The sequence below is a fragment of the Dryobates pubescens genome, chromosome 1 (assembly GCF_014839835.1).
Source record: "Dryobates pubescens isolate bDryPub1 chromosome 1, bDryPub1.pri, whole genome shotgun sequence".
NCBI classification, from domain to species: Eukaryota; Metazoa; Chordata; class Aves; order Piciformes; family Picidae; genus Dryobates; species Dryobates pubescens.
Window position 1 is genome coordinate 23503381 of NC_071612.1, and position 23224 is coordinate 23526604.

Sequence of the window (23224 nt, forward strand, 5' to 3'; positions counted from 1 at the left end):
ACTGCTAGCATTACTTCTTCAAAGGTAGTGACAAGATTTTCTGTTCTTTACCTCCTCAATTAAGTATATTCTGAGGCAGAAAACTAGCTGCCTGACCAAGTTTCTGACTTGGTTCATTCATTTAATCAACTATGCTTTAAGAATAAACCACAGAAAATCCTGCCGTTACCAACCAAAATAATTCCAAATCCAAGCGTCACACAAAATATGCTACAAACCATACACTGAGGTCATGAAGTGATTGTTGAAATTGTAATTTTCAGTTTCATGTTGAGCTATGTGAGGGAATAAAATAATTTCTGTTGTATAAAAAGCAACCTAACTGCTTTCAAATCTGCTTATGGCTGAGCCGGCATAGAGGGAACCAAGTCTTCGAAGTTCTTACATGTTCTTCTGTTTTGTGCTGTCACTTTTGGTTTGGGCTAATTGCTCTTGTACTTGGGAGAGTCTTTGAAGCTGGGGCACATTTTTATATTGTAAAATGAGATTCAGTGGATTGCACAGCTGTTTTCCACCTGCTGTACAGCTTCAGGTGGAGAAACAACTACACAAAGTACAACCATGCCACGGCAGGAAACATCTCCAGTTCTTGGAGGTGATCTAGGCCCCTCAGCACCTGGGCTCATTGCAAAAAAGCATGAAGAAGGGTGGCTGACTACCCCAAAGAGAGCAGCTCAGGCCACTGATTGCCTCTTGGCTCTTGCTCCTTCCACTGAACTGTTTTAAGAACTACTTGGTTTAATTTCTGGTTTGGTGCTGTGAATGAAGGTGTAAGCTAGCAAGGGCACACAGGAAAGCTACAGTGTGGTTTGGGAACCATCGTTTACATTGTTTCTATGAAGCTGACCCTTCTCCTTTGCAGGTGAAAATAGTCGATTTTTCTAAACCAGATCCACTGCAACAGTGCTAGTAGTGCTTGATGGGAAACCAAGGTACTTTTAAAATGAGGTGTTCATGTTTGTTCTGTGATTTTATGGGAAAAGGAGTTGGAACTCAGGCCATATCAAATCTCATGACTTGAGGGAGTCAGTACTGCAAGTACCTGTTGCAGTGTTCGCACAGCGCTTCCTCATACCTCTCACTTCCCAGCAGTTCTCTAGAGGCCTAAGTCGATTTACCACATCTGAAAGATTTGCAACTTTATACCACTCCGGTTATCAATGGCCTCACTGTGCCTCTGGGAGGAAAAAACCCACAGTTGTGGTGTTGGGTTTTTTTCCCCCCCTGCTGTTAATGTGTACGGCCTGCTCGAGCAGCCTTTCTGCCCTCACGTTGTGCTGACTGCCTTGGACAGAGGGGAGGGGGTGGGAAAGCAGGCCCCTCGCTTTGTGTCACAGACATCGAAGGCGGGCTGCGCCCAGCGGCGGGGCAAAGGCGCTCTGCGGCTGCCGCGCGCCACCGCCATGTTCCCCCCGCTCGCACCCAGAGCGGCTCCGGCCCCTAAGGAGCTGATAACGGGCGGCGGGAGGAGGTGCGCGCCCGCTCGCCCGCCCCCACCTCACGGCCGCCGGCGACCGCAGGGGCCCGCTCTTCCCCGTGACTGTCCGCCCGCCCGTCGTCCCGCAGCAGCGTCTGCGCGGGCCATGGCGGTGAGGCGGCAGCCTGACGGGGCCGCGGGGCTGGCCGGCCGCTCCTGCCGGCCGCCATGCTGGCAGGCAGGGCGGCGGACGGGCGCCGCCATGAGCCGAGCTGTGCCGCTGCTGGTGTTGCTGGTGGCGGCTGCCGGCCGGGCCAGCGTCTCGGCCGCTGCCGGCCCGGAGGTGCACAGCTTGCGGGGAAGCTGGCGGCTGGGCAACGGGAACGGCTCAGTGGTGCTCCGCGGGGAGGTGCCGGGTTGCGTGCACACCGCCCTGCAGCGCCGGGGCCTCATCCAGGTACGGTAGGCAGCCGCGCCGGCGCACCTCGCCCGGCGACCCTCACCCTCGGTGGTGACCCGGCGGTGGGGCCGCGTCCCGCCGTGCCAGCGGCGCGGTGAGGGCAGCCAGGCCGGACGCTGCGGTGTGGTGGCGCCCGAGGAGAAGCCTTGCGCTCGCTATGCCGCTCAGAAGTGGTCAGCCTGCCACAAAGCAAAACAAGCCCCGCCGCGAGATCTCCATGAGTATGGTTAGAGGCAGTCCCCTCACCCCTCAGACCAGCGCTTTGTCCCAGGAGTTGCCGCAGGTTTTGGTGGCCTTGCTGCTACGCCACCCAGACTTGGGTTTCCTTAGCCCTTTCAGTGGTGTAGGGTTTGGTGGCTGCAGCATCCTCAGGTGGATAACTGGAGGTTATCCATGACAGAACAGTTCACAATTGGGCCAAGGATACAAGTGCGAGCCCATGCTCCAGTGTGTGACATTCGGTGGTGTTAACATGGAACACAAGTTACCTACACGGCATCCAAGTCATGTTTCCTCACATCATTACCTCAAAGTAACGAAAAACTAAACCTACCCTGTTGAAGTTTGACATATTGAAGCAAGAAGTCTAGGGATTTCAGGCATTCCAGTCCATTCAAAATCCCTTTTAGTACTTGCAGAGTACATCAGAATGCGTGAGATCGTACACTCCCATGCTGCCTAAAGGAAGTATATTCAGACAAATTAGTGTAAAATTGATAGATTTAAAAGGTTACTTCCTGCCTTAACACTTGTAAGAAGCGTTGCTGTTTCTGTTGACTGTTGCCTTTTTTTAGGTTTCAGATTTATGAAAATGTAGTGACCACTTTCTGGTACAAGTGATCAAAACATCAGTTGCAGATTGGTGGTGAAGTACCCTGATACCAGCATAAGCTCTGCTTGACTCTCAGACATGACAAGAAACATGGCACTAACTGAGTCATCATTACGATGCTTTTCAAAAAGGAAATATGTGGAAAGTGAAATGTGTAGCTGGAACAAGGAAAAGAAACAAAATGTAGTGAGAATAACACAACCTATAAAACTGATAAATACACTTATGTACTAGAAAATATGAAGTACTGTCACACATCTGACAACTAACAGATTCAAAGATAAACCTTGAGCTGATACATATATACACATATAAGTTCTATACAGAGAGAGTGATTGCCCATTGGAATGGGCTGCCAGGGGAGGTGGTGGAGTCACCATCATTGAGGGTGTTCAGGAGGAGACTTGATGGGGTGCTTGGTGCCATGGGTTAGTTGTTTAGGTGGGTTGGATTGGTTGATGGGTTGGACGCGATGATCTTGAAGGTCTCTTCCAACCTGGTTTATTCTATGTATTTTATGTATTCTAATAGTATTTATTGCAGGCTCAGTGTTGCATTTCTTGTACAATATTTATTTAAAACATGCATTCCAGATGCTTACATTTTGTATATAATTGTTAATTTGTTATTCCTCAGATTATTATCTTGCACTGCTGTGACTGAGGTTAGAGAGGTATAAGGAGAAAGTGATGCCACTTTGGGCAGGGTTAATTTTAGCATTATTCTGTGTTGGCACAGGCTGGGAATCCCAGTGCTAATAATAGAGTCCAAAGAGTGTCACAGACAGATAAAAGAAATAGTCAACACTGGAAAAGTAAATACACTAAGGAGGGATAAGCTGAGCCATGATGGTCTGTTTCAACATTTCTGTGCTAAGTGACATGACATTCTGCACATACACAATTAAGGTTTGAAAATGGCTTTTCAAAAACTTAAGAAGTGCAGCAGGCAGGTAGACTATATATGGAAGAGCAGAGAAGAGAACTGCCAGTTTCTCCCATGCAAAAGTGCCTAAGGTAAACAGAGTGCCTCAGATGTTCAGCTGTGCTGGGAGGTGTTGCTATAATGTGAATAATTCAGTAGAGACTGTGACCAATGCACTGACTCATGCATGTGACGTAATGAAAGGCTGATGTTTGGCTACACACGTTCAGTACTCTTACGAAGTGAGAGAATGTGATTGCTAATTTAGCTGCCTTGCTGTAAACTGACTTGTAATTTTAGTCATTTCAAGCAGCAGTGTGCTATTTGGAAGTGGGGCTCCCACCATGAACTCGCATGTGCCTGGGCAGAATCTCAAGCCTGCCCAGAGGTGTGAAAGCTTAGTCAGCCTGCTGGCCAGCAGCATGGGTCTTGCTTAATAGGTGGATGTGTGCTTGGCTAATTAAGTCGATGATGGTAGCATGTGGACACTTAGAACATGCTTACGTGAATACAAGTGTGCTCTTGCTCCAAACACGTGCTGACATGGCCGGATATGAACCCGCTGTAGTCTGGAAACTGTTGCTAAGTTGGTGGTGTTAGAATTGGTACAGTCTGTTGAGGAGCTCAGTTAACCAAAATGCTTCACCAGTGCTGTCGCTTGACCTCTCAACAGAACCCAGCTGGTGTCTGGTTAGTTCCAAGCTCAGAGTGAGCTAACTTGTTTGTATGTATGGGTGTGTACAGATAATTTAAGATCTTCTACTCAGCACTGGTCAGGCAGCACCTTGAGCACTCTCTACAGTTTTTGTCCCTGCTGTACAAGAAGGATGTGTACAGGCTGGAAAGGGTCCAGAGAAGGGCCACAAGAATGACAAGAGAACTGGCAGACCTGTCATGAGAGGAAAGCTGAGAGAACTGGGTTTGTTCAGCCTTGAGAAGAGAAGGCTTAGGAGAGATCTCATAACTATGTATGAGTACATAAAGGGTGGCATTCGTGAGGAAAGAGGCTCCCTTTTTACGAACAGTCCCATGGTAAGGACAAGAGGTAATGGGGGCAAGTTGCTACTGGGGAGATTTGGACTGGATGCCAGAAAAAAGTTTTTTCACCATTCAAACTATTAGACGTTGGAAGAAACCCCCAAGAGAGATGGTGGATTCCCCTATATTAGGCAGTTTCAAGGCCCAGCTTGACAGGGTGCTGGGCCATGTTATTTAAACTGTATTCTTACCCTGGAAGTTTGGACTAGGTGATCCTTGAGGTCCCTTCCAGCCTGGTATTCTGTGAATCTATGAATTAATTTAAGCTCATTCTTACTCAGTTTAGCAAAGTCCAGTTTACAGAAATAAACATTCACACAAATACTTGCACAGGGACATTTTTGTTTAAAAGATAGACTGGAGAGCATACCAAAATAATGGGAGTAGCCTTAGCAGATTTCAAAGCTACCACAGGTAGTGTTGAATGTCATCAATCCCAGCCACCACAGCTGCAGCATTCAGCAGAGCAGCAAACCTGTATTGTTTGGAGGGAGTCGGTGATGTAATTCCTTGTTGCAATGTGTGGCTCCTTCTGCAAAAAATGTGCTCAGCTGTTAGTCCTGAGGTTTCTCCACTGCAGAGAAAATGCTTATGACCAAATGTTTTCAAATGCAGCTGCTTAAAATCATATTCCTGTGTTCCTATTCAAACAAAAGCATGCACACAGCCTGAATTTTACAGGCAGAGAGCCATAGTGCTCATTGTCTCTGGAAATCAGCCCTCTTTGAGGTTGTGTCAAGTGTGGAATGAGGAGTTGTATTGTATAATTGCCTAAATACCTTGGCAATTATAATAAAAGCTTTGGTCCAGAGTTTTTGGTTGGGTTTCTTTTTTTTTTTCATTTGCTCCTTTTGCTCTTTGTCATTAAGTGTAAGATTTTCATTCATCCTACTCAAAATGTCACTGGAACATCAATCCAAAATCTTACTGCTTGTAATCAAAAGTGAAGGCTGGTCTGAAAAGCTGTACCAGGAAACAGTAAAACAAAGCTAGTGGGAACTAAATCCTTCTGGGTAACAAGACCTGCGTGTTCAGTGACCTGGTGAAATCTCAGTGTTGTTTTTCTGTGTGATTTGCAAACAGCAAATTGCACTGTACCCTTTTCTTCTGCCTACCTGGGATTTTTGCATGGATTAGCACCCAAACCAGAAATTTAAACCAAAATCTGGGAGGGCCTACTCCACTGACATAACTTAGTGGCTCTCTCACAAATGAGGGGAAGGAGGGAAGCCAGAATAAACTGCCAAATATTAGGCCTGCAAAATCTTGGCTTAGATTGCAAGAGTAAGCTGCAAACAACTTATTTATCAGTGTGTGGTTAATTTCAAATTTAGGTCAATGCAGAAACTGCTTTTGCCCAGGGATGCTTTAGCTGGTGGCATATCTGCAGCCTGACTTCCATCTCCTGTGCAGGCCGCACATTTGAATTGAAAGACATCTCTCTGACATTACTCATCTCTCTGGATCCTCCCAGCATTTGTTCTAGAGACGTCTTTTCACAGGATCACAGGATATTAGGGGTTGGAAGCAACCTCCTGCCAGAGCAGGACCACATAACCATATAGTCTAGTGCAGGTCACACAGGAACGCATCCAGATGGCTCTTGAAAGTCTCCAGTGAAGGAGACCCTTTTAAGACCCTTTGGTTTATAAAATACACGTTGGATGAACATAGCTTTCTGAATGCACCAAATACATGTTGGAAAATCCTCTTGGGGGAAGATACTTTTCAGTTTCCTGCCAAAGCATTGTTTTCTTCCATGTTCAATCAGCCTACTTCAAATGCTGAATTAACTATGGTAAGAGCTCTAAGGGCAGGAGATAGCATTGGAGTATATGTTCAGTGTGGTTGTTTTAAAAACATTTCATTAGCTCTCCATAGCTCTTTCTACTATTTGCAAGTCAAATTTTAAAAAGGCAATAAAAATGCATATAAGCAAGGGTAGTAGTCACTTGAATAAAGTCAGTGCAAAGCTCGGGTGTAAGAGTGGACATGATACAAAATTGAATCTATTGCAAACCCTACATCTCTGGAAAAAGATTTGCAGAAATCATTTTGTCTGAAGATTTAGTTTTTAACTACTGTCAGCATAGGATTGTCTCTCAGGCACAGTTCTGATAAGTAAAATGTATCAGCAGTTAGCTTGTGCATCAAATCTTCGTGCTTGAAATAGCTGTCCTCTGGCATGTACTGTCCAAGTACTGCATGGTGCCATTTCTGCTGTCAGGTGACTATAAAATTTCAGTTCTGATGACTGTGGCTATTGTGGCTGGATTTTCTCATCTGCCAGCCCTTTGCATTCGCACAAAAAGGCTGTTTTGTCTTACTAGCTGTCACTTTGATTTGTACGGAACTATTATGGAGGGTCTGCAACTGTAATGCTAATAGGGGGGCTGGATAGTACTGCAGTTACTGCCTCATTATATGAGGGCATGCTCTTGACACAGAAGGTTATAGTGGTCTTGGTAGTATTTGGATAGTAGAGGGGCCAGAAACTTATTTATCTCAAGTGTTACTTCTGCAGTTCTGTAATGTAGGGTGCATTTTTTTATGTCTTGTTCTGCATTTGTATAAAATACACTGTTGTGTATTTTTTAACACTTCATTATAACTCACATGTTTCAGAGCAAGCCAGGTAAAAATTGCATTGGGTGTCATATGGTTCTAACAGGTTAATTGTCATTCATTAATGAAATAGTTGATTAATGTAAATGTATTATTTTCTATGAAAACATTCATGCTCCGCTGAGTTGTGTGAACATACGTGGAAGCAGTCAAAAGCCTATGTGAATCTTAGGATAGATACCAAAGGGCACTCAAGTTTATCTTTCAGAAGCCCATGAGATTAAAATAGATAAAAGTTATAGTAGCTTCTTATAGGCAGCAGAGTATTCAAAGATTATTAAGCAGTAGGTATTAATATGCTGTTAATTTAACTCTCTGGTAGTATTTGGCTCAGAGTTCATCTGTGATAAATATAGCCTTGAACATAAGGTGACATTCATTTTACTGTTTTCTTAGAGTAACTGCTGAAACTGAATGACTTTAGGCTGAAATTCCGTAACTGATGTTCCAAGAACACAATCCATTCATCACTTCTGTTGATTCAGCTTGCTGAAAATTGTCCTGACTGCTATCACTTGAGATATCAAGGATGGATATAGACAAGTATCTTAACTATTTAGTTTCCAGTCTGAGGTTGGCCAGAGCAAAATCATTAAACTGTAAATCATGAAACATTACTTGCAAGTTTTATTTTGGCAGCCTATTACATCAGCAGAATGTTCTTAAGATGTGCATCATAAAATAGCAGCGGAGCATATTTATGAGAGAGGAGCATGCAAGACAATTTCAAATTGGATCACAACAAAAGGAGGATAGGGGAAAGGAGTCTGATTTTTGTTCCTGTTATTAACATTTCATTTTATGACACGCCGATCTTCTGCCTGGATCCAGCTGTCTCTGTCTGGTACCATTCAGGTATTTATGCCACGTTCCCCTGGACTTTGGTAGCACAGGTGCCTGATGCTGGCTCTTCATGGGATGAGGGTGTGCCTGTCACAACTCACTCAGGCTTTGAGCCTCACTTCTGATGTGTGCGTGTCTCATCCATTTTCTGCTTAGCAGGAGAAGCTCTTAGCTTGTATGACTGTAGCTTTGCAATATCCCCTTAAAATCATTGTAGGGAGGAGCTTCCATCTAGTGTCTGCTTGGCAGTGCTTTCAGCTTAGTGCTGGCAGTGCTTTTTGGAGTCCTGCTGATGTCCTGTTACCCGAAATGGGAATTGCTTCCTTTTGATGCTCTGTAGCAGGGCCTTTTACCTCGTCTTAGCAGGTGATTTGCTGCTTGCTTACAGCGCTGAAGCTGGGGGCAGAGAACATGCAGGGAGCTTGAGTGGTTCTGAATTTTTCCCCAGATTGCAAGGGACAGGAAAATGCAAGGATGTCACATTAGTGGGATCTAAAAATAGCTGTAATTGACTCCGCTCCTTTGACTTGCTTCGAGGAACATGTTGAGCTAATGAATGTGAACTACCAACTTTCAAATTCTCCCAGTGCCCTAAGAGTTTTAAATTTATATATATGTTTTTTTTTTTCCTCCAGCTTTCTGTAACAAACCTTTAATGTGAGCTGGTTTAATGTGGGATGAAATTCTGTTTCATATAAATCCAGTTTGATTTCTATAGGTACATCTTCCGTCACTCAAAACAGTTGCATTTAATAATGACAAAGACAATATTCTTGCAAGTGTATTGGAAAAGTAATTTTCCTTTCTTACAGGACTTTGTTGTGGTCATGCATTTCTCCTGAACTGCCTTAAAAATATTGCTTGATCATTGTCACATGGCTGATTTTACAAGCAACGTTTGTCATGCTTAAAATGACTAACCAGTCCTAGCACTTAATAGCTTTTCTGTGTGATATGGAAGCTGTTTCACTGGTTATGTAGCAGTTATTATGTGTGAGCTGGTAACTTTCAGAGAAAAGACACAGAACTAGAAGCTTCCTATCTAAAAAGGTGGATGGAGGAAGAAACAGTATTCCTGCGACTCAGAGGGAGCTAATTAGCAGCTTCTATGACACATGGTTAAGCAGTTGGTGCATTTCTGGAAGTTTGAAGGCTTTAGCCTAATACAGAGGAAGGAAAAAGAATCTGCAGTAGGCTCTGAGGAGATTTAAACAAGCAGCTGTTTGTAAACCGCTGCAGGAGCCCATCTGATGATGTATTGCCTGCCTCTGGTAAAACATTTCTGCAACCGGTTTAGTGTTCTCCAGACACAGTATCCATGCCTTCTTGGAGAAACACTGCAGGTTTCTTTTATGTAGGCTCTTGATCTTTGCCAGGCACTGATGTCAATTGTTTGACCACTAACTAAATGGGGTTTGGCTTTAGTCTGCCATTGCTAGTGCATTTCAACTTGCATGTTATATATTTGTATTTCACACATGCAAGTGACAATGATTGAAATTTAATGTGCACACCTTCCAAAGCATAACCTAGAGTAAATAACATTAAAGCAAGACAGTTGTAAAAAACCAAAACCAAAATATTAAAAAAGTACTTTTTAGGGACATATTAGGGGGGGGGGGGGGGGGGGGGGGGGGGGGGGGGGGGGTGTTTCATGGTCTCTGACTTTTGACCCTTGCCTTTTGTTGTCTGAATACAGTAATCTTAACAGTCTCTTTTATGAGCCTGAATGTTGCTTTTTAATATGCATTTATTAGCCCTAAGTTTTTCATCTTAATAGAAGTCTGAGATATATTCCCCAAGTATTTTGCATATACAAGTAATGACATGGATATCTTAAAATCCAGTGATTGTGCTGGTGCTTAAGCTTGTGGTGACTTAACTTTTAGAGAATATACTGTATTACCATGCAGAGGTCACACTTCTGTTGAGGTAACAAGACCTCTCCTTCCCGACTCTTACTGTCTCGTAGTAAGAAATTTGATTGTCTGAGCACAGCATGTAGAGGCAAGGCAACAACTTTCCCTCTGTGTGGGCTCAAAGAATTATGTTTATATTGCTGTGGGACTCCAGAAGAGATTATGCTGCTGTGGGCAGTCACTTAGATGTTATGATTTTGCTCTGCTGTGTAAATGGGTTTGTGATTATACTGTGCAGCTTGACTCTATTAATTGTAAACAAAATAAGAGGGATGAAACAGTATTTTTTCAGACAATATAAAACTCAGAAGTATCCATTAGTATCTATGCTTCAGGATGGAACTCAAAAGAAGCTGGACAGATTTTCTTCTGCGTGGATCTGGATATTCAGGGCAGATGGTTAGCTGTGCTGGTACTGTAGAAGACTTGTTTCAAAGGGAACCTTAATGAAACTATGTTGTCTCTTAGTCCAGTCCAGAAGTGATTAGTCTCAGTTTCGGGGAAGCAGTTCTGCTATGCAGCTGCTGAAGAGAATTGAACTGAGCTGTCAGTCACTGACCCAGTTACCTGCACTCTGTACTGTCTGACATGGGGATGTAACACTGCACGTTAATGCTGGCTTTGTACGAGGCACGAGTTTTCAGGTCCACATAACTGATTCCTTCAGCCTAGGCGAGGAACACTGTAACCCAGCATGAGGTAATAAATACAGCATGAAGCCAGAAAGGTCCAGGACATAGCTGAGACCAGCTGTGCCTTTATTCTTCCTGGGTAGTGTGACTAAAAGGAAAAGAACACATTTGATGTAAATGCAGCATAATTCTCAAAAGTATTCGTTTAATTTTATACAACAAAGCAAATTATTGTTTCTATTCCTTCTCTTCCTCCCTCCCTCCAAATGCAGTACTTTCATTTAAACTTACCACACGAAGGCTAATTGACAAGAAACAACCAGACTATTTGCAATTATTTTAAACTGTAGAGATTTGTTCACTTCTCTCCCTGGAGGCCTAAAATGCTGTTTCTTTGCCTCTTAAAATCCTACTTTTTCCATCATTATCAGGGTGATCATGTTTCTGTTCCTCTCATTAAGTTATAAGATGTCTTGATTATTTTAATACCCAGCCCAGTCATTTCTTATGTAAAAAAAACCCCAAATCCTGCTCCCTGTAGTTTGAGTATGAATGATTAGAATAGAATAGAATAGAATAGAACAGAATAGAATAGAATAGACCAGGTTGGAAGAGACCTTCAAGATGTTCAACCTATCATCCAACACCACCTAATCAACTAAACCATGCAACCAAGCACCCTATCAAGTCTCCTCCTGAACACCTCCAATGATGGTGACTCCACCACCTCCCTGTGGAGCCCATTCCAATGGGCAATCACTCTCTCTGTGTAGAACTTCCTCCTAACCTCCAGCCTAAACCTCCCTTGGTGCATCTTAAGACTGTCCTCTTGTTCTGGTGCTGGTTGCCTTGGAGAAGAGACCAACCTCTGCCTGTCTACAACCTCCCTTCAGGTAGTTGTAGAGAGCAAGAAGGTCACCCCTGAATCTCCTCCAGGCTAAGCAAGCCCAGCTTCCTCAGTCTGTCCTCATAGGGCTTGTCTTCCAAACCCCTCACCAACTTTGTTGCCCTTCTCTGGACAAACAGAGCTTAGCAAACAGGTTTTGACCTATATACCTAAAGTCAAATATTACCAAAGCTTTGCTCTCACATATTCTTTCTAAGGTGAAAAGGAGTACCAGGACTAACTAAATAAGGTGGATTTTGCATTTGCAGACTGTCTGAAATAAGAAGTGCTAATCAAATGGTTATCATTATGCATTGCATGTAGTAACACTGTTACTAAATAAGTCTTAACAATTTGTTGTTGTTGTTGGTCTGTTATTAGGATCCATACTATAGGTTTAATGATGTGATGTACAGGTGGATCTCACTGGATAACTGGACTTACAGCAGGACGTTCAGAACTCCTTTTGACATCCGGTATGCCTTAAAGATATGTCTAAAATAGTTCTGTGCCATCTCTCAGGCAGAATGGCTAGGTAATCCATCAGCTCAAAACCTGGTTAGTACTTTTGGATCTAATAAAACAAATTATGCAATAATGTGCAACTGCAAAGCTGTTGCTGAGGTACACTTTGATAGTTGCTTTTCCCTGTTGGTTTGTTGTGGGGTTTTTTAATTGTTTAAAATTATGTAGGCATTGTCAAGTAAGGAAGGATAATATTTAGGCTAGCTGGAAACTAGCCCATCTGATTCCTGTTGGGGGTGTGAACATGCTGGATTGCAGTCTTGAGCCACTGTTTAAAGATGTAACATAGCCACACTAAGTCAGACATTTTTGGACAACTCCTGCTATAGATAATGGTAATGTACATTTTTATATTGTCTGTATCCTGTATGTCATTAACTCTAGATATTCCAATAGTTCTTTTGATGTCTTTCTTACCCTCTGTAGAAAATGGCAGAAAGTGAATCTGGTTTTTGAGGGAGTGGATACAGTAGCACAGATCCTGCTCAACAATATCACTCTTGGGAGAACGGACAACATGTTCAACAGATATGTAAGTGATGTGTTTATTTCTGAAGGTAATTCTGTTTCAAGACCCTTTTGTGCTGAGCACTTTCAGTGCATTCTAGTACACATAAAAATACATCCTTGGATGCAGGAAGTGTTCACCTGAGGATGGCATGTGTAATCAAATAACTATTAGAATGAGAAGTGTACTTACATTTTCAGTAGCAGCAGGGACAGATGTGTCTTGTTCTAAATGTGTGGATCCATGCAAGAGGATCAGTTCAGCTAATAATGTAAGTCTTGCTTCTTGGGGTCTGTCACAGCTCCCAAGAAAACCTAAGCTTAAATCTGTTATACTGGCTGTAAATTTGCTTACTAATTGGTATTAGAATGGTTTACATGTGAATACTGAAAGGAAAGCCTTTGTTTCCATGCCTCTTTCTTTTGGTTTATAGGGTTTTGTATTTCTAATATTGGGCTTTTGATAACGTTGTCTTGTGTTTGTGAGCTTAACCTGTGTTAGCATGAGAGTACTCAACATGGAATGATCTTCAGAGTGACAAAAACATACAAGATAATTTTATAGCTTTAAACTGTAACATTATTCCAAGTAATAGTATGAGGGACAATCTTTGCTTTTCCCTGAAAAGAATCAGAAAAAGGAAGAATTAAAGGAAGAATGTTAGTGGAGTAACTGAGTTACAAAGGAAATGTGATGTCTTCATATCTCAGCATTTATCATTCTGGCAGATTTTATTGCAGAGGTACTGGCCTGAGACATGAAAGCCAGATTCTGCCACCTGAGTCTATGTGACCTGGGACAAATCACTCGGTTGCTCTGTGACTTAGTCTTACCACAAGTGAAATAAGAAATTATTTCACAGAGTTTTTATGAAATAGTAATTATTTAATATTTGGAGAGTATCTAAAGGATAGCCAACCACAGGCTCTGTAGAATTAGAAAGTGATGTTATTATGCTCTTTTTCCTGCAGCTTCATTCTGTCTCAGACTGTAAGAGTTCATGAAATGTCTTTCACTGTAAAACCAGAGGGTAGTGCATTAGATTGAGTTTAGGATTACTGTGACCCAGACTTCTGCTTTGTTCACTTGTTCAACGTGGCAATGACATCTGCAGGAAGGACTCTGTGAAGGCTCTGTGTGTGGGATACTGTATGCTTTGTAATTTTCTGCTATATGCTGCAGATATAAGTGATGCTAGCTGGGCTGCTCCCAGGTTGGAAAAAATTGTCAAGACTTGGCTTGTCACAGATGAACATTGTGAAGAGGAAATGGGTATTAGCAGTTTGGAACCAGATTATCTTGATACAAGAGGGTAATTCTGAAACAGAACATTTATCCTTCCATCCAGCCACACAGAAGGGGATTTTGTGAGCCAGTAAGGAAGCCCCCAAGTGCTTTATCCTGGCGACATAGAATGTGTGCCTGTGCATGTTGGGGATGAGAGTGCTGGTGGCATGAACAGAGCTTTGTGGCATTCATGCAACAGGCAGCTCAGTGCTGTCAGCACAGGGGGAGTTGGGAGCACTCCTGTATAGACCAGCTTTCTGATTTGGGATGAGGTGTCTTTCTTGGTTCCATGGTTTAGTTGATTGGGTAGTGTTGAATGATAGGTTGGACACGATGATCTCGAAGGTCTCTTCCAACCTGGTTTACTCTATTCTATTCTATTCTATTCTATTCTATTCTATTCTATTCTATTCTATTCTATTCTATTCTATTCTATTCTATTCTATTCTATTCTATTCTTAAGATGCAGATGAGCTCTGAATGAGGAAGGAGGGTAAAGATTATGTTGCCTTCCTTATCCTTCAGTCACTTCTGTGTGTAAGCAGAGTGCTGCAGCCTACAGTGGGGGCTCAGTGTGGGGGCAGTAGTTTGCCCAGAAACATCTCCTTGCATCTGGAATGTTATGGTGTATTTTCTTTCTTTAGCTTAAGAAGTAGCTTTGCTTTTCCTTCAAAAGCTGAGCTTGGTGAGACTTGGCTTCAAATGTCTTTGAATAATATATGTACAGTTTTAAAATCCCAGTGTAACAGTGATTATAAATCTCATAAATAAATGTCAGCACTGTAAAGATTTTCTTGTGTGTTCTTGACCTAGAGCTTTGATATTACCAGCGTGATCAGGGAGGTCAATTTTGTTGAGGTCCGTTTCTTGTCAGCCATTTCATACGCAGCAGAGCAGAGCAGATGTCACAAAGCATACAGCATACCCCCGGCGTGCCCTCCACCTGTGCAGAAAGGAGAGTGCCATGCTAATTTCATCAGAAAGGTAAGGGCAGAATTGTCTGTCTCTGGCTTCAGGCTTGGAAAGAGGAATGCACCGTGTGCTGTCCTTACAGATGTATTCCGAGACCTGCAATGTCATTTAAAAAGTAGGGCATATTTTTCATTGCAGCTTCTTTCTCCTGTCCTGCCCCCACCCCTGCCCGGAAACCTGCACTCCAGTGTGATGATAATACAAGAGGCAAATTTCACGTCTAGGTGATAAGAATGTTTAAGAGGCTGTTTTCATAAAGGATGCAGCAAGGAGATTTGCTGATAAGAGAGAAGGATAGCATTGGAAAATGTGTAATCATTACATTTGGATCCAGTGGGTGGGTTTAGCAATGTATGCTGACAATAGAGTTCTCTGTTGCAAAGAGCAGTGTTTATTGCCAAGGGTGCAAAAATCTCAGCCAAGCAGCTCCGTGAGTGTTTGCTATCGTTCATGTGCTGTGCTATTTATTCTGGGCAGCTCTGGCATGTCCCAAGAAGTGTTATCTAACAGAGAACCTGTTCTCATCTTATTATGGGTTGTAAAGTGTGACTTACAAGTACATGTTCAGTGAAAACAACGACGTAATACGCAATTAATGAAGCTCAGAAAACTCTGATCTAAGACATGACTTCATTGCTGTTAAAACTTGCTCAAAGCAAACTATCACTTGAGTAGCATCTCATCTGCTAGCTTTGCAGCAGCTAGAGGAGATGGCTAGGTGTTCATATTTTGGAATATCTCTTTTTGGGTGCTTTTGCATCTTTGTCTGCACTCAAATGCCTTTCTTGTTAATAATTTTAAATCTTTTCAGTAGAATCCTTTTAGATCTTCCTCAAACAAACACGCCCTCCCCCCCCCCCCCCCAAACAAACCTAACCAGAAGCCAACCAAAAAACCCACAGCCAACAACCAAATCAAAACCAAACCACAACAAAAACAAACAAAAAAACCCAAATAAACCAAAACCAAACGAAAAACCCCAACCCAAACCAGAAAACTCCACAATTAGAATGCTGTTAATCTAAATCTGGATGTGATTTCATTTAAAATTTGTTAATGGGAACAGGGACTCCACGTTGTCCTGGGACAATCCATCAGGATTAAGGTGTTGTCTTTATTACCACTTGCTGCTGCTTCTATTTTCACTAATTTTGGAATCAGTTTCTTAGAAATCAATGCATTGAGGAGCTTTGAAGGAAGAAGGCACTTGAACAGCTGTAGACTTATTTATAGAGCAAAACTGACCAGGACTGATTCTATACCTTTAAACTGAACTATACCTTTAAAATTGTAAGAGAGTACCTTAATGCCTTTGTTCAAAAGAGTTGTTTGACTGTGCTTGGAAGCTGTGCCAGAGAGTTCCAGAAGCATTTTTAGTTCCAAGTATATGGTAACAACAGCAGGGATGTCATATTTGAAAGTAAACAAACATACGAGGACCTTGCTGAAGGAGGCTGGCTGCTTACCATCCTAAAGTAATGGAGAGCTGTTTACATGTTTGAAGTTCAGTGTGAAGTGTAGTAAATGTGTCTGAGTCTGAGCAGAAACTTGCAGCAAAATGCAATACTTCACTGGTAATGTACTTCAGTGACACAAGCTTATGACAAACCAGTTCTGATAGCAGGCTCTGTAGCACTGTGAGTGAAACTTGGCAACCTATTTGTGCTTCCTTTGTTGATTTTTAATAAAGGGGAAATGACTGGCTTGTTTTCTAAGAATGTGTTATCCTTGTTTTTACATTTGAAATAGGTACAGTGCTTGCTTCCTGGAAGGCTCTTTTGCAATTTGATAGGCAGGCAGGCAGGCTGACTCCAGCTATGCAAGGGATAGGCCAGCCTTGTGCAATGTGGGTTGCCAAAATTAGTATGCCTTGGCTGTAAGTTATTAGTCTCTAAATTTAGAACTGTAGGTCACTGTACAAGACTTTAAGGAGATCTATTGTATTTGCTTTGTGGGCTAGGAGGGCAGCTGAATAGAAGTCTTCAAGGGGTTTGTTAACTAGAGGTCTGATCAGGTTGGAGAACACTAAGTGTAAAGCAGTTTAGGTACTTCTCTGCCTGTCCAGCATTTTATAATTCTAACAGTAATTCTGATGTTAGAACCAGAACTAAGCGATTTCTCAACCATATTTTTGTCCCCTTTGTTTTTGTACAAGGGAACCATAAAAAAGGGGAAAACAGTGAAGCCATACTCATCCCTTTCCTTGGACTAGCCTGTGGTGCTGCACCCAAACCCAGAGGATAAAGCATTTCAAATACAGCCATGATTTTTTAACTTGATACTGTTCTTTTAGAATACTTGAACATTTGTATCCATCATTCTTCTGCTTGCTTTGTCTTTTAGGTATACAGTTAAATGCTGACTTCAAAACCTAAAACAATTCAGAGCTGAATTGAGAGTTAATCTGCTGGCATGCTCTTTAAAAAAAATAAATTACTCCTGTGTTTTGGTTTGGGGTTTTTGGTTGTTTGTTTGTTTTTAGGTTTTGGGCCAGGTGGTGTTTTGCCATCTCACCAATATAAAATTTTGCCATATATGGGTGTTTAATATAGAAGAGTATTTTAAAATATATATATATTTATATCTATATAAAACATAGGGCATAGCAACGGAGTTCTGGTCAAGAAATAAGAGAAAAAATACTGTAGGTGTTTCTGGGTTTGTGCCAGTTAAGAAAAACTCTTCCAATGCATGCCAATGTTTTGTTTCTAGACAGCAAATCATTTTTATTGCTGGCAGAGTCGATGTTTTTGTGAAGTATTGGCAATTGTAATATAATAATTCTGTATTCCAGGAACAGTGTTCATTTAGTTGGGACTGGGGGCCTTCTTTTCCCACTCAAGGAATCTGGAAAGATGTTAAGATTGAGGCCTACAACCATTACCACCTGATTTACTTTTCTTTGACTTCTTTCTTTGGTAAGTCCTTCTATTTTTTTATTGTTGTTTCCTCTTTAGAATACAAACCATTTTCTTGTTAAGCTCCATTGACTGTCAGTTTAGGAAAGGTTCTATTGTTTTATTATGACTTTGTGTGTAGTTCTCACTACAGCACAACTTTTTGGTCTTGAAACAGTACTGCAGTACAAACAATAGTGATTTCAAATGTTAGAATTCAGAATCTATGTGCATGAAAACCCCCAAAAACCTGCAGCTGTAGTACAGCTGAGGTTAGCCCCTGTTCTGCTTTGAAAACTTCCTTTTTTTATTGGCATACGTTTTCACCAATAGATATGCCTTGCCTTGTTTCACCTCCATTTAAAACTAAGGCAAAGCTGCCAGGGGAATTTAGTTTTGTGATGGGAAGACAAATGCACAGTGAGTAGAGTTTCAAGAGTTTTCAGGACCCAACATGAAGTCTGAGAGAGAAAAGCAGTTGTGCTATGCAAGGATAATTCATGAAGGCTGCAATTTGAGAGGATAGCCTCCTGCATTCCTGCTACCTAACTTACTGAACCGGTTTCCTCCCTTGACATGGCCTTTGATATTCCTCTCCTTTGTCCTGATGATCATTGCAGCTGAGCAAAAGTAGTTCATTTGCTGTTGAAACTCTCTGTAAACAGTAATATGCCCCACTGCAGACCACCCACATGCTTTCTTTCACTGCCTGCCCGGTGAGCCCGTCTTCAGTGGAGTAAAGGCCAGCATGAGAGTCCTCTCCACTGGGTCGAAATTCAGCCCTTGGGAACAGAGTTGTTGTGTATGAATAAAAGAGGAAGACGTCACTGCCTGGTTGCTTTTAAAGCTTCCTGAAATAGCTGCAGGTCTTAGCTAGAATTAACGTGACTAGAATTTCCATGGAAAGCCCCAGCATAGACTCTGTGCTCTCTAAAATTTAGTTCCAGTGTTAAATCTTTTCTGGTCCCTCCCACATTCCCACAACTCCACCTTCTGGTAAGGAAAGTCTTGCTCTCTAGATGAGCAGAGGGAGCAAACCTCACTCCTTCCGCAGAGAGGGGTTTGGAACCAGAGACAGAGCTTATTAGTGTTCAAACATAATAATATTTGAAAAATAGAGAATAAATGAACAACTTGAATTTAAGCTGCCTAGGCAGTTGCATTGCCCATCAGATTCGGTGTCATAGCATTCTGACCACTGAGTCTGTAAAAGATTTATTGTTCTTGATTTCTGGGCCTAGACCCCGCAGTTAAGAGTGGGCTGAAAGTTCTGTGTGTCCTTGGAGGGAAGGGAAAACAGAGTGTCTTGGCTGCCCCTTGCAGGGTGGGTGTTTTTTTAACCCCTTCAACATGCCTGAAAATTGGTCTTCCCTGGGTAACGCTGGGTGTGGAATAGACTTGGGAACACATTCCTTGCTCTTCATTCTACAAAAGACACTGAAATTCACACTGGGACTGAATGCAACTCTGCTTTTGGAGGGAGCTCTCTTTCTGTCCTGGTGGAAGGAAAAGAGAAAGTAAGTCTTTAGTAGTTTCTGTATGTAAAATGTGTCTTAGTCATAGTTTTCTTTGTTTTCTGTTTTATTTGCTTTTGCTTAGATGTTCATCTATAATATTTGAAGTATAGGATTATCCAGGCTATGTTTGTAGATAGGTAGTTTAGTTGCTGAAGTTCATGGGACATGTACACATTAATCTTGAGTACCCTTGACCCTGGCTTGCCTTGTTTAGTAAGTTCTGTAAAGGAGAGGACCATCTGAGGCAACTGTAGAGAGATCTCAAGGAAGTCATTAACTTGTTTCCTCCACCACACTTTGGTGGCAGAAGGGACATAAAAGTACGGCCCATCAAGTCTAGACACAGTGGGCCCAATTCATCCCCAGCATAACTCCATGTATTTTGTCCAATGACTCTGGGATGGATTCAGCTCATTTTCTGTTAATACTGGTTTTGTTTCACCGACAAAAGTGATTGTACTGCCTTGTGATTACGATCTTTCCCAAAGAGTACCATGTTCATATGAGTGCTGACTAAAAGCAAATAGAATCTCTGTTGGTGGGGAAAAAAAGTCCTTCCTAATGAAGTGACTGGTGGCATGGTCCCTGATTTTGTGCAGAACGATGAAAAACCTCTGGATGGCTTTTGAATGAAAAGAAGAGTTATAAAACATAAATCACATTGATTTGACAGATATCAAGGGCACTAAGCAAAAAGATTCATCTCATTGGGCTGTTTCAATCACAGCTTGAGAACTGTTAAATTTCATCTGAGGTGTTTCAATTATTTCTTTGGTGAGAGATCATTTTAATGAATAGGCATATAAACACGATTCCTGAATTCCCATTTTTTCTCCCCCTTTACATAGTAAAGAGTGCTCAGCAGTGGAGTCTTGAAATTGAGTCTATTTTTGATGTAGTCAGCTCCAAGCCAGTTGCAGGTCTTGTGACTGTGGACATTCCCAAACTGCAAACACAGCAAACATTCAGTGTGAAGCTTCAACCTGGAGAAGGCAGCATTGTGCTGCTTGTAAATATCAACAAGGTAAGGAGGTTTGTGTGGAACCCTAGCAACTGCAAAATGTTTCCTTTTGTTTCCAACCTGTATTTCTGCCTCCATGCCAGTTTTAGGCCTCCCTCACCTTCCTTACTGTGTTACTGACTTTAACAGCAGTTCTGTGCTCCTTGCAGGGTAGGAGAACAGTTCTTTTCCTCTCTAAAAACTGATGTTTGTGGGGCTGTGTAGCTCAGTGTCAAAAAGGTGATGAAGCCTTTCCCTTACTGCATAACAAAAAGATCACATCACCAGATTACCTGTGCACTTCACTTTACTGGCAGTAGGTATCTTGTGTTCCATGCTGTTGTTTATTGGACTATTTGGGACAAAATAATACAATATGCATGGTTGTCCCATGAAAGAGAGGAAACGTTGCTCAAGCCTCTCAGTTGATACTCTTTCAGGTAAATAAAAGCAAGAGCACTCCATGAGGAACTTGCCTCACAGTATGATTGCTGGAAATTTTGTGGAGTAGCACTTCCAGACATTGACTTATGTCCCTTGGGTGGACAAACTCAGGAGGAATTTTAGAGAAGGAAAGGGTGGTCTAATGAAGAGAGAACTCAAATGAGAAATGATGAATTTGATATATACCACAGTGATGAAAGAGAACAATTGGTCTGCCTGCTACCTTTATTGGCTGTTGGGAAATGATCTGGTGGCAGACTGAATGCACCAATTACTTAACTTCTATAGAACTTGGTTTGTCTGTGTCTTTTTTGGAACTGTTGAGTTTTATCACACAAGTGCAATTAAGAAACAATACATAGGCTTGAGAGATTCAAAAAAATTAGCTGGTCTGCTCTAGCTGACAATTAGGTAGGTGTCCTGAATTAGGCAGTGAGCCCAGTGTGGCAGAAGGAAGCATGAACTTCTTCTTGGCTTCCTACTGAGAGAGCAGGTCCCTAGCAGAGCCAGCTTTGCAGAACTGAACCTGACAGTGGCAGGCCCGGGCCAGTGGGCAGGATGGGAGCCCTGGCAGGCACAGCAGCAGCAACAGCTGATGGTGTTCTCCTCTGCAGCTAACAGCCTGGTGGGAGCTGCTGTCTGCTTCACTGCTGTAGGGCACAGTCAGATTGTGGGTGAGCCATGTGCTGTGAGCAGGACTTCAGGCCTTCTGACAGTTCTGACAGCTAATAACATTTGAGGGTCTACCCTCAAACCTCTGAATATTTTCCTGGCTCCACTGGTTTCCTCTGTTGCTGTGGAATGGTGCATTTGTTCCCCCACCAGTTTGAATGCATTATGTGTGTATTTGCAGCTTCCCTTGTCACTTGTTTGAGTGGAGAAAAAGCACAGGTTAGAAGGCAAGCAAGGTATTTGTGTTCTAATGTGCACACTCAGTGACTTGCATCCTTATGTGATTTGGTTTGTTTTGACAAGAAAGCATAAAAGCACAAAAATGTGATTTTTCTGTTGTCATCTGGCATGCAAGTTGCATGAGTGATTATACTACCCAGTTTCATTTAAAACAATCATTACTCTCTGCTTAGCCTTTTCAAGGATCACATTAAGCAGTCCCTGCAATGTGAAACTTCTGAAATGATTTTGCTTTAATTACCCCACCCCCAACCTCAGAAGAAATCTGGTAGCAGAGTGTGACTGCAAGTTTGAGAGGAAGCACTTCCTTCAGAGCAGCAGCAACGGTGTTTTACTGTTCTTTGCAGACAAAAGGCTTTGCTGCATGAATCCATGTCAGCTGATTTTACAAGGAGTCCTGCAATGTGTTCCATTTATCAGGGAGCCCGTAGGACTGTAGGACAGACTTATGTACCACATACTAAACAGTAAGCCCTCAGCAGACATTTATTTCTAGTTGAGAGTTTATTGCAGATTATGTTGGGAAGTCAGTACGAGTTTGAGTGGTGCCTGTTACCGGAGATGTGTAGCAGCAGTCTTGCTACAGTTGCCACACCAAGTGCTGTGTTGCTAGCGAGACAGCATTTTGCTTGTCAGCTAATGGTGGGCACGGGGATGACATCATTAGTGGCCAATGAGACGCTCTGGCCATGGCAGGTGGCTGCCAACACTCCCTCATTGTGGAGGCCCACGCTGATTTTGTGCTTGCATTTGTGTCTGTGCAAGGCAGAGGTTAGTGCTTCTGCACGAGCAGTTGTGGTAATTCTCTGCTGGGGAAGCTGAAACGTTAGTAGATACATTCATGATTGTGTCCAAGTATGGCTACAGCAAAACATATTGTTGGGCTGCTCTCTGGTTTCATATTGTTTGAAAAGGCTGAGGCGCTCCTTACATGACTCTATTCAGCCCTGATCCCTCCTTTGTTCGGTTGAATGTATTATTGCTTGCTTTCCACAATTTTTGTGTTGTGCACTCAACTGGCAAAGGGTGGCAACAGGGTTGAGCAGTGGAAGTAGGCTGCTGGAACAAAGATATAAATATTACTCTGTGACTACAAAAAATGAGAAAATTAAATTGTCCTGTCACCCCAGAGGTAGATTTTTTATGGTTGCAAAAATTATGGAGTACTGATGACATGGTTAGGAAGCATGGAGGTAAAGCAGAAAATGCTGATGAGAAAGGATAAAACCAGCTGACTTCAAAGCTTGACACAAGTGAAGCAGTCACTGTGGTCACATATTGCAAAAGTCACAGCTGAAAGGTGTCACCTCTGTATACTGAGTGTTGCATATGATGTGTAAGGGTTAGTGAGAAGGGGGATGTGATGGAGAGGCTAGTCAACATTTGCCCCTGACAGATATTTGAGGTTTGGAGGGATGTCAGCATGCCTCAGCTGGGGGGTAGCAGCTAGATCTGTACACATGCACATGGCCTGTTGTGGACACCAGGTGAAGGGAGAGCCTGAACTTCAGCAGAAGAAGTCACCCTTCTCTCTTGAAAGAATTTTTAACTCGGAGCTGCAGCTGGCGAGATCCTGCTTACCATGG

The 23224-nt window shown here is 42.4% G+C and overlaps 1 protein-coding gene across 1 annotated transcript in view; it reads left to right on the forward strand.

Annotated features, from left to right (window-relative positions):
* The first annotated feature begins 1564 nt into the window (after positions 1-1564).
* The window catches only part of MANBA (mannosidase beta), a 50902-nt gene continuing 29242 nt past the window's right edge, over positions 1565-23224 (forward strand). The window contains exons 1-6 of the mRNA XM_054162963.1: positions 1565-1874; positions 11958-12052; positions 12528-12633; positions 14710-14880; positions 17663-17786; positions 20131-20306. Of these exons, the coding sequence (XP_054018938.1) occupies positions 1584-1874; positions 11958-12052; positions 12528-12633; positions 14710-14880; positions 17663-17786; positions 20131-20306 (963 nt within the window). The 5' untranslated portion in view covers positions 1565-1583. The remainder of the gene's footprint in view (positions 1875-11957; positions 12053-12527; positions 12634-14709; positions 14881-17662; positions 17787-20130; positions 20307-23224) is intronic.